Source organism: Myxine glutinosa, chromosome 1 (assembly GCF_964187855.1).
Source record: "Myxine glutinosa chromosome 1, kmMyxGlut1.1, whole genome shotgun sequence".
NCBI lineage: Eukaryota > Metazoa > Chordata > Myxini > Myxiniformes > Myxinidae > Myxine > Myxine glutinosa.
The window spans coordinates 306,442,206-306,456,313 of record NC_136261.1 but is presented as its reverse complement, the minus strand read 5'-3'; the positions used below and the strand labels follow the sequence as shown (position 1 = coordinate 306,456,313).

The 14,108-nt window shown below is 46.4% G+C and overlaps 1 protein-coding gene across 7 annotated transcripts in view; it reads right to left on the bottom strand.

The window, feature by feature from the left end:
* Positions 1-14,108, bottom strand: part of LOC137439651 (plexin-B1) — a 275,900-nt gene that overhangs the window by 25,105 nt on the left and 236,687 nt on the right. For all 7 annotated transcript variants that reach the window (XM_078768394.1, XM_068135623.2, XM_078768386.1 and 4 more), the window contains 4 exons: positions 12,378-12,556; positions 10,434-10,500; positions 10,090-10,236; positions 6,158-6,317 (listed from right to left, as the gene is read on the bottom strand). In XM_078768394.1, the coding sequence (XP_078624520.1) occupies positions 6,158-6,317; positions 10,090-10,236; positions 10,434-10,500; positions 12,378-12,556 (553 nt within the window). The remainder of the gene's footprint in view (positions 1-6,157; positions 6,318-10,089; positions 10,237-10,433; positions 10,501-12,377; positions 12,557-14,108) is intronic.

Below are 14,108 nucleotides of genomic sequence, written 5' to 3'. Positions count from 1 at the left end.
CAGTGCCAGAGAGCGGGCGGGAGACAGTGCCAGAGAGCGGGCGGGAGACAGGGCCAGAGAGCGGGCGGGAGACAGGGCCAGAGAGCGGGCGGGAGACAGGGCCAGAGAGCGGGCGGGAGACAGTGCCAGAGAGCGGGCGGGAGACAGTGCCAGAGAGCGGGCGGGAGACAGTGCCAGAGAGCGGGCGGGAGACAGTGCCAGAGAGCGGGCGGGAGACAGGGCCAGAGAGCGGGCGGGAGACAGTGCCAGAGAGCGGGCGGGAGACAGTGCCAGAGAGCGGGGGGGAGACAGTGCCAGAGAGCGGGCGGGAGACAGTGCCAGAGAGCGGGCGGGAGACAGTGCCAGAGAGCGGGCGGGAGACAGTGCCAGAGAGCGGGCGGGAGACAGTGCCAGAGAGCGGGCGGGAGACAGTGCCAGAGAGCGGGCGGGAGACAGTGCCAGAGAGCGGGCGGGAGACAGTGCCAGAGAGCGGGCGGGAGACAGTGCCAGAGAGCGGGCGGGAGACAGTGCCAGAGAGCGGGCGGGAGACAGTGCCAGAGAGCGGGCGGGAGACAGTGCCAGAGAGCGGGCGGGAGACAGTGCCAGAGAGCGGGCGGGAGACAGTGCCAGAGAGCGGGCGGGAGACAGTGCCAGAGAGCGGGCGGGAGACAGTGCCAGAGAGCGGGCGGGAGACAGTGCCAGAGAGCGGGCGGGAGACAGTGCCAGAGAGCGGGCGGGAGACAGTGCCAGAGAGCGGGCGGGAGACAGTGCCAGAGAGCGGGCGGGAGACAGTGCCAGAGAGCGGGCGGGAGACAGGGCCAGAGAGCGGGCGGGAGACAGGGCCAGAGAGCGGGCGGGAGACAGGGCCAGAGAGCGGGCGGGAGACAGTGCCAGAGAGCGGGCGGGAGACAGTGCCAGAGAGCGGGCGGGAGACAGTGCCAGAGAGCGGGCGGGAGACAGTGCCAGAGAGCGGGCGGGAGACAGGGCCAGAGAGCGGGCGGGAGACAGTGCCAGAGAGCGGGCGGGAGACAGTGCCAGAGAGCGGGGGGGAGACAGTGCCAGAGAGCGGGCGGGAGACAGTGCCAGAGAGCGGGCGGGAGACAGTGCCAGAGAGCGGGCGGGAGACAGTGCCAGAGAGCGGGCGGGAGACAGTGCCAGAGAGCGGGCGGGAGACAGTGCCAGAGAGCGGGCGGGAGACAGTGCCAGAGAGCGGGCGGGAGACAGTGCCAGAGAGCGGGCGGGAGACAGTGCCAGAGAGCGGGCGGGAGACAGTGCCAGAGAGCGGGCGGGAGACAGTGCCAGAGAGCGGGCGGGAGACAGTGCCAGAGAGCGGGCGGGAGACAGTGCCAGAGAGCGGGCGGGAGACAGTGCCAGAGAGCGGGCGGGAGACAGTGCCAGAGAGCGGGCGGGAGACAGTGCCAGAGAGCGGGCGGGAGACAGTGCCAGAGAGCGGGCGGGAGACAGTGCCAGAGAGCGGGCGGGAGACAGTGCCAGAGAGCGGGCGGGAGACAGTGCCAGAGAGCGGGCGGGAGACAGTGCCAGAGAGCGGGCGGGAGACAGTGCCAGAGAGCGGGCGGGAGACAGTGCCAGAGAGCGGGCGGGAGACAGTGCCAGAGAGCGTGCGGGAGACAGTGCCAGAGAGCGGGCGGGAGACAGTGCCAGAGAGCGGGCGGGAGACAGTGCCAGAGAGCGGGCGGGAGACAGTGCCAGAGAGCGGGCGGGAGACAGTGCCAGAGAGCGGGCGGGAGACAGTGCCAGAGAGCGGGCGGGAGACAGTGCCAGAGAGCGGGCGGGAGACAGTGCCAGAGAGCGGGCGGGAGACAAATAGGGAGGAGACAGACAGTGTGAGAGGGTGGGCGGGAGACAAGACAGGGCGAGAGGGCGGGGCATTGAGCGAGAGTGGAGCAAGCAAGAAACAGGCAGACAGGGCAAGTGAGTGGGCAAGCGAGAGGAAGTTGTGAGGGGTCAGGGGGAGGGGGAAGTGGTGGAAATACACAGACATACAGGGCAAGCGTGCGGGTGGGGAAGGGAGGTTGGGGGGGGGGGGTAGGAAGGGAGGTTGGGGGGGTAGGAAGGAAAAAAAAGGTCATCTCCAACTCCAACATAATGCTCGGGTTGTAACCAGGATCGGTTGTTCATCTTCTCGTCCTTCATATAAATATGTGTGATTATTTGAGTTTGAAGGTGCCAGTACTGCATTAATCGTTTGGGCTCTTGCTTCCTGAAGTGAAAATATCAATTTTACCACTGCAATCACTGACAAAAAGAGTTTATATATCCTGAAGTTGTGTTGCACTAAGAATGTTACAAAAAAATTAAAAACATGGCATGTTCGAGTTGGGTCAGATACAAGTTCACACACGACTGTGTCTGAAAAATGCTTTGTGGCCATTAATTCACGTTTGGCTGAAAATAATTTCTCAAAATTCACATTCAACTGCTAAAACCTCGTGCCAATATTCACAGGCACTGGGGCAGACAAATGTTCATGTGAAATTTTAATGGAAACACAAGCCTGTGCAAAGATATGTTTACCTCAAATGCACATATCTGCAAGTTCGCAGAATGCCATGAGCACGCAAAAGTGGAAAGGGCAACCTCAAAATCAACAATGAGCTGCCAAATAAACAATATCATATTGTACCAAAAGTCTACGCCAAGACAGGACGCTCGGCTACCCTGCATGCATCCGTTGTCAAATGAACACTGCTCAAACTAAGCTCTCTGAAATATCCAAAGAAGTGAAAAGTATAAGTTATACTGTTCATTGTTTCCTTATCCCCATTGCCTCATCATCTCACAACAATTCACCAAATGTCCGTCTGTTTGTCTGTCTGTCCGTTCCCAGGTACCGCAAAAACGGCTGAAACGATCGCAACAAAATTTTGGGTGGGTAATCCTGGGACCCCTGGAGTAAAATAGGCCATATTGTTTTTCCAATTGCAGCTTTGGTCTCCAGCATTTTCAGGATTGGTCTCCCGCCTAACGTTATTTTCCCACACCTCTGGATACACTTCGTTTTCTTCGACCTTACTGGTGGATAACTCATGACACCCAGGAACATATCGTGCTTGCCGACTCCGTTCACATCACTTCGGGGTGCACTTGACATTTTACCTCTGGGTACACTGATACTATATCGTAATCCTTATTCATATTCACGAAACGCCTCCACATTACCTCAGCGTAATTCAAACCGTGAACACAGCGAATATTGGGGATTCCATTGATCGCGTCCAAGGGATGACACTATATCGTAAGCCTTATTCATATCATATCATATTTCATCATAATAGAGCAAACGTATATGGTTATGTATTTATGTTGTTATGTATGTTTGTTTATACTAGTGAGGTACCCATGCTACGCACTGAACGCACGGATGGGAGGCCAGAAGCAAACGGACAATACAGAAACGGCGAATGCTAAAGCATGAAACCAATAAATTCCACATTCCTGTAGCACCTTCAGTCGCAAGTCAGACATGGACAGCAAGTTTGTGAAGGACTTCCATGAAAAACATACCCGTTCGTAAACAAACAGGTACGTGTGTTCATTCCCAGTCAATGGCGAATGTGCATATGGCGATCCGCGAATTTACCGTTTAGAACGTAAAACCGTCACTGCATTCCGTCATTCACTTGAACTCGATATCTCTTTTTTCATTCGAAACAGCATAACTCCAATCACAAATACACATTAATATAATAAACCTTTAACAACATTCGTGATATAAACAAATATTTAAATCCTGATGTGAAGTTCCGTACGGGTGGGTGAATACAATTATGAATTCAAAATCGTACTTGTATTCACTCAATTCCAATCATCAATTGATACTTTAACAAACCGATTAACACGATTAACGTTTAACGATTAACGAATAAACATTACGATTGAATGACAGTTGTATTGGGATATTATCAATCCCGCGCATTGCATAATCTGTCCATTTCCACATACGGCAGGTTCGTAATTCTCATCAAAATCTAAACAGTATTTGTAGAATTTCAATAAAAGCCACATCACTGTTCATATCGGTAAATATTATTCCATCATGTTTGGAAAAACTGAAAATTGGAAAATTGGGAAAAAATTTGGAAAAACAACATGCACTAATTGGAAATGGAAAAATTGGAAATGGGAAAAACACCCCATTTTACTCCAAGGGGTCCCAGGAATACCCACCCAAAATATCGTTGCGATCGGTTTAGCCGTTTTTGCGGTACCTTCGAACGGACAGACGGACATTTGGTGAATTATAGTAAGACGCGACGAAAACGTCTTCTTCTTCTTAAAATAAAATTAACACCCTCTTAATTAACCCTATTAATTACGTTGAGACCCTTCAGACCTTTGATGACCCTTTAATTACCCCAAGACCCTGAAGACCCAAAACACCCCGAAGACCCAAAACACCCCGAAGACCCGAAACACCCCGAAGACCCGAAACACCCCGAAGACCCAAAACACCCCGAAGACCCAAAACACCCCGAAGACCCAAAACACCCCGAAGAACCAAAACACCCCCGAAGACCCAAAACACCCCGAAGACCCAAAAACACCCCGAAGACCCAAAACACCCTGAAGACTCAAAAGACCCTGAAGACGACAAAGACCCTAAATACCCTGAAGGCCCCTGAGGCTCAAAAATACACCGAAGACCCAAAAGACCCCAAAACACCCAAAGACCCTAAATACCCTTGAAGGCCGCTGAGGCTCAAAAATACCCTGAAGACCGAAATGTCCCTGAAGACCCAAAAGACCCCAACGACTCAAAAACCCCAAAAACCCTGAAGACCCTTTAGACTCAAAATACCCTTAAATACCCCGAAGAACCAAAATACCCCAAAGACTCTTAACCCTTTGGGTACGGATGACGTCCAGTGCCGCAACCAGCAAAAAAGTTTTGTGTACAGATGACGTTACTACACGTCATCGACTATACCTATAAATAGATCGTCAGTATGTCGTTACATTCCCGTACCAAAATGTCAAATTAATCCCGTACCGGGGGTATTTTTATCTAAAAAAAAAATCCCGTACTTAAAGGGTTAAAGACCCAGAGGAAACAAAAGACTCTTAAGACCCAAAAGCCCCTGAAGACACCATAGACCCAAAAGACCCCGAAGACCCAAAACACCCCAAAGACCCAAAATACCCTTAAAGGCCCAGAGGATCCAAAACACTCTGAAGACCCAAATGGCCCCGAAGACCCAAAACACCATGAAGACCCAAAAGACCCAAAAGACACCGAAATGGTCAAAGATGCCTATCCCTCTGAAACGACGTGTGGTGAGGCGCACGGAGACCCAAATGTTATGTTATCAGTTAGTTATCAGTTAGTCACTCAGTTGGTCAGTTAGTTAGTTATCAGTTAGTCACTCAGTTGGTCAGTTATCAGTCAGTATCAGTGTTATCTGCGTTATATCAGTGTTATCATGTTATGTTATCAGTTATCACACCAAGTCACACTAGTTATCATTTCATTTCATTTTTCTGTACATAGTTTAAACGTTCCGGCCACGTGACGGTATTATAACCTTCACCACCAAAGGTGGACAGAGGTTATATTTTCACCCCTGTTTGTCTGACTTTCTGTCTGTCTGTGAACAGGATACCTCAAAAGGTTATGAAAGGATTCGGAGAAAACTTGGCAAACAGGTTGGGTGTGTGACAAGTACCAAACTGATTTGATTTTGGTGAAGATTCAGATCCCGATGCAGATATGAGAATTCTTTTTTAATTTTGAAGTAATTCTTCTCTCCATTTAGAGTTAAGGCCAAAATGATACACACTACAGCGTGATATTTCAAAAAGTTATGGACGGATTCAGCCGAAATTTAGTGGACGAGTTGGGTAGGTGACAAGAACAAGCCACTTCGATTTGGGTTATGGTGGATGCAGGTCTGGCCTATCAGTGGAATACAAAACGTAAACTGTTCAGCCTGGCAGAGCCGGTAGCCGTTCTAGTTATTCCGGCTTAATCCTCATGGCAGCATCAACTTTGATCTTGCCTGTTTAGTGCCATCGTCAGATGCAGCAGTCAATTAGCGGGGCATCAATGACGAGATATATTTTTTTGGTGAAAGAGATGGAGTTAATGAGACAGCAGGAAACAGTGGGCGGGGAGGGGTTCGGCAAAGCGCAAAGAGGACAGAGCTCAGATTTACAATACCTAAGTCAATGGCATTGACTGTAGGCCTCTGTGAATATGACAGGTTCTTGTAGACTTGTTCAATGATTTTCTCCTTTGCCTGCGTCACCGAATCACAGTCAAGTACACGCACAGCAGTGGGAACCTCCTGGCCCGAGTTCTGTATTGCCACATGCAGAACCTGTTTCCCACACACACACAAAAACAAGTCAACATCATGAACAAACATTTGCCTCACTTGATCCAAGTTAACATTCTCCAGACTGCATATGTCGTCACAAGATCAATTCAGACAACATCAATGTTTAGACACTCAAATAGCACAATTTTAAACACTTCTTTACCTTCCATGAACACTTTCACCAAATATTGTTCTACATGCTTCCTTCCATTCATTTGAAATGAATCAACGATTACCTTAATCCACATTGAGGAGGCCAAGACCAGTGCACTCAATTTAAGATTGGTTAACCCCCTTCACCCTGAGGGCCATATATTCCAGAATTCGTTTTTTTTACACTGTTCTGATTCTATCAGAAACACTTGTTTGGTTTCAGGCTGACCATTCTTTGTTGATATTGTGCTTTGTCTTTTATTTTTATTATTCATTTATTTATTTATTTTTGTATACAAAGTCAAGGCTCGGGTCGGGTAAGAACTAACACATAAAACACAAAAGCATAAGCATAAACAGAAACACACGTGAAACATAATAATAAAGGGAGTGGGAGACAAGAGGAGGAGGAGAGAGGGAGGGAAGCATAACAACAGTGGAGAACAGGGTCATCTGGAGATCTGTGGAAGGGAGAGGGCTGGGGTGGGGTACACGGGATAAACAAGATGGACACTCCAAGGGCTTTTGGGAACCAGAAAGGAATTTTAAACAGGTGGATTTGGGGTGTATTAACAGGGGTAGAAAAGATCAAGGTTTTGGATGGGGGATGACAAGGGATGGTGGTGAACAGCTGTTTTGAAGACCTGGAGGGAGGATTGGGATTGAAGAGTGTGGGAGATTGTTCCAGAAGCGGGAGAAAAGAGGAAAGAAAGAGTGAAAGTGAGCAGAGAGTCTTGATTTTGATAGTTTCACCAGAAGAGGGTTGCTGGCAGATCTTGTGCATCCTGCAAGAATATTTGGGGGATAGAGCACAGATAGAGCAGGGGGTGCAAGGCCGGAGAGAAGTCGGTAGAAGACTGAAAGACTGCCAACCCGCCTGCGGTGAGAGCGTGAAAGGCCTTCAGAATCAGCTTCATCGTGGGAGATTCCAATGATTCTGAAAGCTTTGGTTTCAACCGTGTGAAGTCGAGCCAGGTGTGAGGCAGGAGCACCAGCCCAGAGGAGAGAGCAGAATTCCATTGAGCTGCAGATGAAAGCTTTGTATGTGGTGAGGAGCTCAGAAGTGCCAAGGAAGGACTTCGCACGACAGAGGATGCCCAGTCGGTGACTGGCTTTGGAGGCCAGCTTGGAAATCTGGTTTTCCCAAGAAAGATCATTGCAGATTGCAAGACCCAAAAGCTTGAATGACAGAACTTCTTCGAGAGGATTGTTGAGAAAGTAGATGGGAGGGTTTTCCAGACGGTTTTTTTCGGAGAGACAAAGTGAGAGTGTGAGATTTGTCAGGATTGAAAGACATGTTCCACTTGTTTGACCAGTTTGTGATGTTATCTAAGTTTGCAGAGGGTGAAGAGGCTGCTGCCTGCGGATATGAGGTTTGAGATATGGAGCGGCAGAGGGTAGAGTCATCAGCAAAAAGAGAGAGAGGATTTTCCAGAGAGTCGGAGATATCATTAATAAAGAGCAGAAAAAGCACAGGGCCCAGAACACTGCCTTGAGGAACTCCAGACTGAACAGGAAGGGGACACGAGAGAATTCCATTTAGAGTCACACGTTGACTATGACAGGAGACGGAGTCCACCAGTCAAGCATGGAGATTTCCATTGATACCATAAGAGGAGAGAGGGCTTCTCATCAATTTGACATTTCTTATTAATAGGAACTTTGAAAAAAAACAAAAAAAAACGAAAAAGCAAGTGGCCATTCTACACTCGATCGTCTTTCTCTGTCAAACTGAAAGCCTTTCCGTGATACTTCCCCAATTATGAGGTCTTTGTGTGGAATATAATGATGTTTTCTGTGGGCTAACGCTCCTATGTCCTACCAAGACTCTTGAATCAAAATGAGGGCGAAGGTTAGTAGGCCGTTTTCTATTGCCTTCCATCTGGTCTTGTGCACAGCTTACTCTGCAATCCACACACTCACAACTCAAAGTGCTAAATATGGCTAGCAAGAGAGAGCTTCTGGTAAGTCCTGTCTTTGGTGTGCGCTTTATTTTCAAACTCGAATTGGGCAGGCTCGCAGTCCGTTATTGAAATCACCCAGCGAAATGAGGTGAGCTCAAAATCGAATTGGTGGTGGAGAACAGAAGCCACACAATTCAGAACTTCAGCACAAAGGGTGCATCACCTTGCTTTTCAAAGTGGAAATCAGTTTTGTGTTGGCAATGCTTACGTTCACAATAAATACAAATAGTGTTTCAACGAGAAACGGCAGTGTAACAACAATCTGTAGAATCACTTCCCTTTGCGCTTTCACCTGAAAAATTGCAGGACATATTACACTATTACAGTGTGGAAAACAAAAACGCTTTCTGCCCAAAGAATGTCCAAGCAAAAAAAGTTACCCATGTAAAATGTTCTCCTTTGTTCCAAACGCATTTCAAACTAGAACGACACTCGGGAGAGCGCATACCTCCGCCAGGTTTAACAGTTTATGTTTTGTATCCCACCGACAGGTCGGATCTGGATCTGGACAGGAACCAAAATCTAATCTGCTTGTTCTCGCCACCTACCCAACTCATCCACAAAGTTGCGTCCGGATCCATCCACAACTTTCGGAGATATCGTGTTGATATATATATATACTTTATATCGTTTCCCGTAGTTTCCCGTATATCGATATATATATATCGTTTTTATATAGTTTTTAGTCCTCTTACTCAATGGTGAAGAATCACTTTAAAATTCTAGTATTCGGATCCAGATTTGGATCTTCACCAAAATCTAATCATTTCATCCTTGTCACACACCCAACCTGTCCACCAAATATCGTCTGAATCTGCCCACAACTTTTTGAGATATCCTGTTCACGGACAAACAAACCAAACAGGCAGACAGACAGAGAGGGGTGAAAAGATAACCTCCGCCAACCTTCGGTGGTGGAAGTAATGAAGTAATATCATCCAATGACTGTTTGCGATCATCCATACAATAGCATGTTTGATGACAAAATCAAATAAGTAGTCCCACTGACCAGTAAGTTTCAGTTAAGAACCTGCCCTTGATCTTGTTTTAGGATGTTCAATTAAATCTGCATTTTCTCAGCCATGAGGCAGTGCAAGAATCTTAGTCTAACAGGCCCAAACTGGCAGGAACACTCGATAACGTCAACAACACTAAACGCGGCGTCCAGGAAACCAGAACGAAGGACACGTTAGAAACACGTTTCAAGTACCACTTATCCATCACTCTAGGTGTAATCTCATTCCTACCACATCTGTTTCGCATTTTCCAACTTTACTCATGCAATTCTATGGCCTACCACTATAATCCTGTCATCCTCAATTTGCAGATATTATCATTTGCATTGTCATGGAAGTTGTCTCTGCTTCAAATTACTTCTGTCTGCACCCCACAACTTCCAACTCTTCCTCACCATATATTAGAGCGGCTCAGTGTTGGGAAGGGTAACGCCTTATTGCATTGCTCTCACTCAATGCTACAGGTTAGATTCCCACAGCTGTTATGGACACAGATATCTGTCCAACTTGAACTCCAGCCATGACAGTCATAAGACTAACGAGACAAGCACCACTACCACCACCACTTGGCCATGTGTTGAACTCCCCCGTCTCAATCATTCATATCTTTCGCACACTTAGAATTAAAAAGGTGCATACCAGGGACTGGTATTCCACATCTTCTCCAAGAAGGCGGTTGTCATTGAGCGAGTATTTTGCTTTCTTGATGACTGCATCCACAGGGCCCTTCTCCACCTGGTGTTTGATTGCTTTGTAGAGCATGAACAAGGACTCGCCAGCTTTCTCCTGAACGACAAACATAACATAACATGTGATTGCATGTAATACTCCCTTGCTCACACATATCATAAATTCAAACGGGTAATAATATCCGGCACACATCGAAGAGTGACTGGATCATCAACTGAGCTTGTTTCGACTCTTACTTTTATCACACCATGTGCTTAAAAAGAGTAAGATCGCCTCCGAACAGTGACACAGACCTTCAGGAAGTTGTAGAGGCAGATCGACATCCAGTTTGTAAGCATCTTTTCTACGACAGTTTCCGTCCTGTGAAACACAACAACCACATTCTCCACACATTGTTCCTCAAGCTTTGCACCAGCTCTCGCATTTGTTTGCATGGCCATCCTGCTAGCAAAAGGTTGTTTCATCTCATTATATATTTTCAGATCACAACTTAACATTATCAAGAACCAATAAGCACGGTGTTGGCTTAGCCGTTACGGTGCTGTCTTGGGATCCTAGCTACTAGGATCCCGAGTTCAAATCCCGGTCGATCATTGAACTAACGCCAAGGGGGGTTGACTCAGCCCGTCATCCTTCCAGGGTCGGCAAATTGAGTACCAGCTCACTGGTAATTGGGGCAATGCATCAGCGGCACAAACACGCTTCCAGAGAAATGATGTAAACCAGCAGCCATAGGCTGCATAGGAAACAACAACACCATCAAGAAACAAGATTTCTCGATCTGTTGATCATGTTCAGCATCCAGAGAGCCAATAACAGGGGGATGCAAGCACAGGTGAAAGCACAGGTGAAAGCATAGGTAAAAGCCATTTGGCCTATTTTGCCTGGGGATACTCCGACCTGCTAATACGCAGGGTTACTGTGTTAACAACGGTGTTTGCAGGTTACTGTGTTACCAACGGTGTTTGCAGGTTACTGTGTTACCAACGGTGTTTGCAGGTTACTGTGTTAACAACGGTGTTTGCAGGTTACTGTGTTAACAACGGTGTTTGCAGGTTACTGTGTTAACAACGGTGTTTGCAGGTTACTGTGTTAACAACGGTGTTTGCAGGTTACTGTGTTAACAACGGTGTTTGCAGGTTACTGTGTTACCAACAGTGTTTGCAGGTTACTATGTTAAGAACGGTGTTTGCAGGTTACTGTGTTCCTCCCCATTCTCCCTCTGTTGATGTCATTTCATTCCCTTGCTTTCTGTATCCAACTGTGGCCCCACTGTCACCAATGCTTTTTTATCCTTTCTCAACTCATTCTTCCTTGAATCTCGATTTTATAAACAATATAAATAAGTAAATATAAACAAAAGGAGGAATTGCTTTGCGATACATGTCCCCTGCTGGTCCCAATGATATTCTTGGTCAAAGCACATTTGGTCTTAGCCCAAATTTTCCTGCTGTATGGCTCAATTGTGAGCCAAAAACAGCAGGAAAAATTGGTTTAGGTATGCAAAGCGACAGAATAAGTTGCAGTTCCTATAACTTATCATAATAAAGCCATGTGCCAAGTTTCAGTTCAGCATTTTGAAGGGTATGGGAAAAAGTATGGAAAACTGACCCAAGTACAATATGTGATATTTTCGAAGTCCAAAAAGGGAAAATGGGTGAAACTTACCAAAACTCAAACTTGTTTTGTAACTTATCATCATAAAGCCATGTAACAAGTTTCAGTTGAATATGTTAAAGGGTTTGGGAAAAAGTCTGGAAAACCACAGATGGGATGGACAGAGACAGCAAACCTATAGTCAGTCCCCTTCGGTGAAACCGTCAGAGGACTAATAATGGTGGGTCTTAAGAAAAAATGTGGAAGGAATAAATGTTTTTGGAAGAGCTGGCCTCGTGGAATCATGATTTATTTATTTATTTATTTTTACTGGTTAAGGTCCTGTAATGGCAGAGTCGCAAGACCCCTGACGTGACAACGATGATTCAATTGGATAAGATCATCCTGCCTAAGTAATGGGCCAGTGAAGGGAAAATTGTTGAAATCAAGGCCTCAGAAAATGAACAACTTTGATCATTGTGAAGCCCATCTTGATGATCGTGTAGCGTAAATATAATCAACAAGGTAAAATCAAAGGTTTGAAATCATGACATTGCCTGCTTCCCATAATTAGAACTAACATACTATTTGAAATTGTTGCCAAATCCTATTAATAAACTGACTGATGAGCTTATGTATACCTCCTGAGCATCAGCTTGGGATTCTTGGCCACGTATTGATCCATAAGGTCCTTGAGCAACAGCTTGAGGATGTCTGTGTAGTACTCCAACTTGCTATGCAAAGCAACCGTAAGGAGGGATGCAACGTATCCGCGATCCCGTGCTGTAAATGTGCGCTGACTCTCCAATGTGTGGATGAACTGCGGGTCGGGGTTGAGCAAAGGAAGCATAAGTACAGTTCATGGATAAACATTCCTCAAATCGTGTGTCATACCTCAAAAGCAGCAATCCTTTCATTTTTGAGGCTTGCGGGAGGGAGGTGTTGGGGGTTGTTTGGTATGCTGCTTGCATATGGTAAATGGGAAGTGGGGGGGGGCGCAGATATGGTGGAGAAGCATGTGTATGAATTCCAATCAGCAAAATATTTATATATTTATGGGAACCACACTCCCACCCCAAAAACAACAATTTTCTGCAAATGGAAAGGTTGTAACGTTCAGGGCAAGCAAAGATGGCACTGCCCTGGCAGTACCAGGACAAGATTCGAAAAAATAAATGCAAAATTCAACATTTCTCCTGCAGTTTCCTCTTCAGCCGAAAGAGTCAAAAGTTGTTCTCGAGAATTCTTCTTTCGTGAAAAAAAGCCACATTTCACTGTTCACTGTGTCAAGTCAAAATCAGTTCATCAAGATGGGAATGTCCATCAAAAGTGCCATTTGAGTGAAATGTTGCGTGTACTGCATTTGAAAGGCCGTACTGTTTTTCTGGTTTAGTCCTGAGAACACTATTATTGCAACAAACCTCAGGGGAGTTAAACCAGATGGGCTATGTAATCTCTCTGCACGAAATGAATACTGTTGGAATAAGCGCTCCTTCAGCAACTACCAATTCCAACCTATATTTACCCTCATTTTACTCTCCACCACCACCACCTCCTCCTCCTCCTCCTCCCTCCACACTACCTCCCCCACATTCCCACCAAGAACACACACCACCACCACCCTCACCTTTCCTCTAATATCACCATCCTCACACCCCCAAGAATCCCCTACTTTTCTTAACAGGCCCTCCATGATTAAAGCTCATGACATATCTCATGCATATTATGTACAGTTGTGGGCAAAAATATTGGCACCCCTTGCACTTTTTTCAAATAATGCACCATTTCTTCCAGAAGATTGTTGAAATTAGAAAATCTTTTGGTATCCACAATCCACATGTGTATTTATTTGGTTTGCAGAGCAACAAAACAAAAAAAGCTGAAAAATTACAAAATCTTAGTTTATTCCACACATAAATCCTAAAATGGCCCGGACAATATTATTGGAACCTTTTAGAAGTTGTTACAAATAATTAGATTTCAAGCAGGTGATTCTCCTCTACTTTGGAATTCAACTCACCTGTGATGAGTTGCAGCTGCTTGCGATATAAAAATCACTCATTCAGCAAGTTTGAATCGAGAAAAGGAGTCATTCGGCCGTTTTGTGTCACTGTGTGTACCACAATGAGCATGGAGAAAAGAAAGAAAACCAGAGAATTGTCAGAAGAGGTCAGACACAAGATTGTAGCCAAGCATGGACAATCTCAAGGTTACAAAAGTCCATCTCCAGAGACCTTGATGTTCCTGTGTCCACCATACGCAATGTTATTAGGAAGCTTAAGGCCCATGGCACTGTAGCCAACCTCCCTAGATATTGCCGCAAGATAAAACTAGATCGAAGATTGCAGTGAAGGATTGTTCGAATGGTGGAG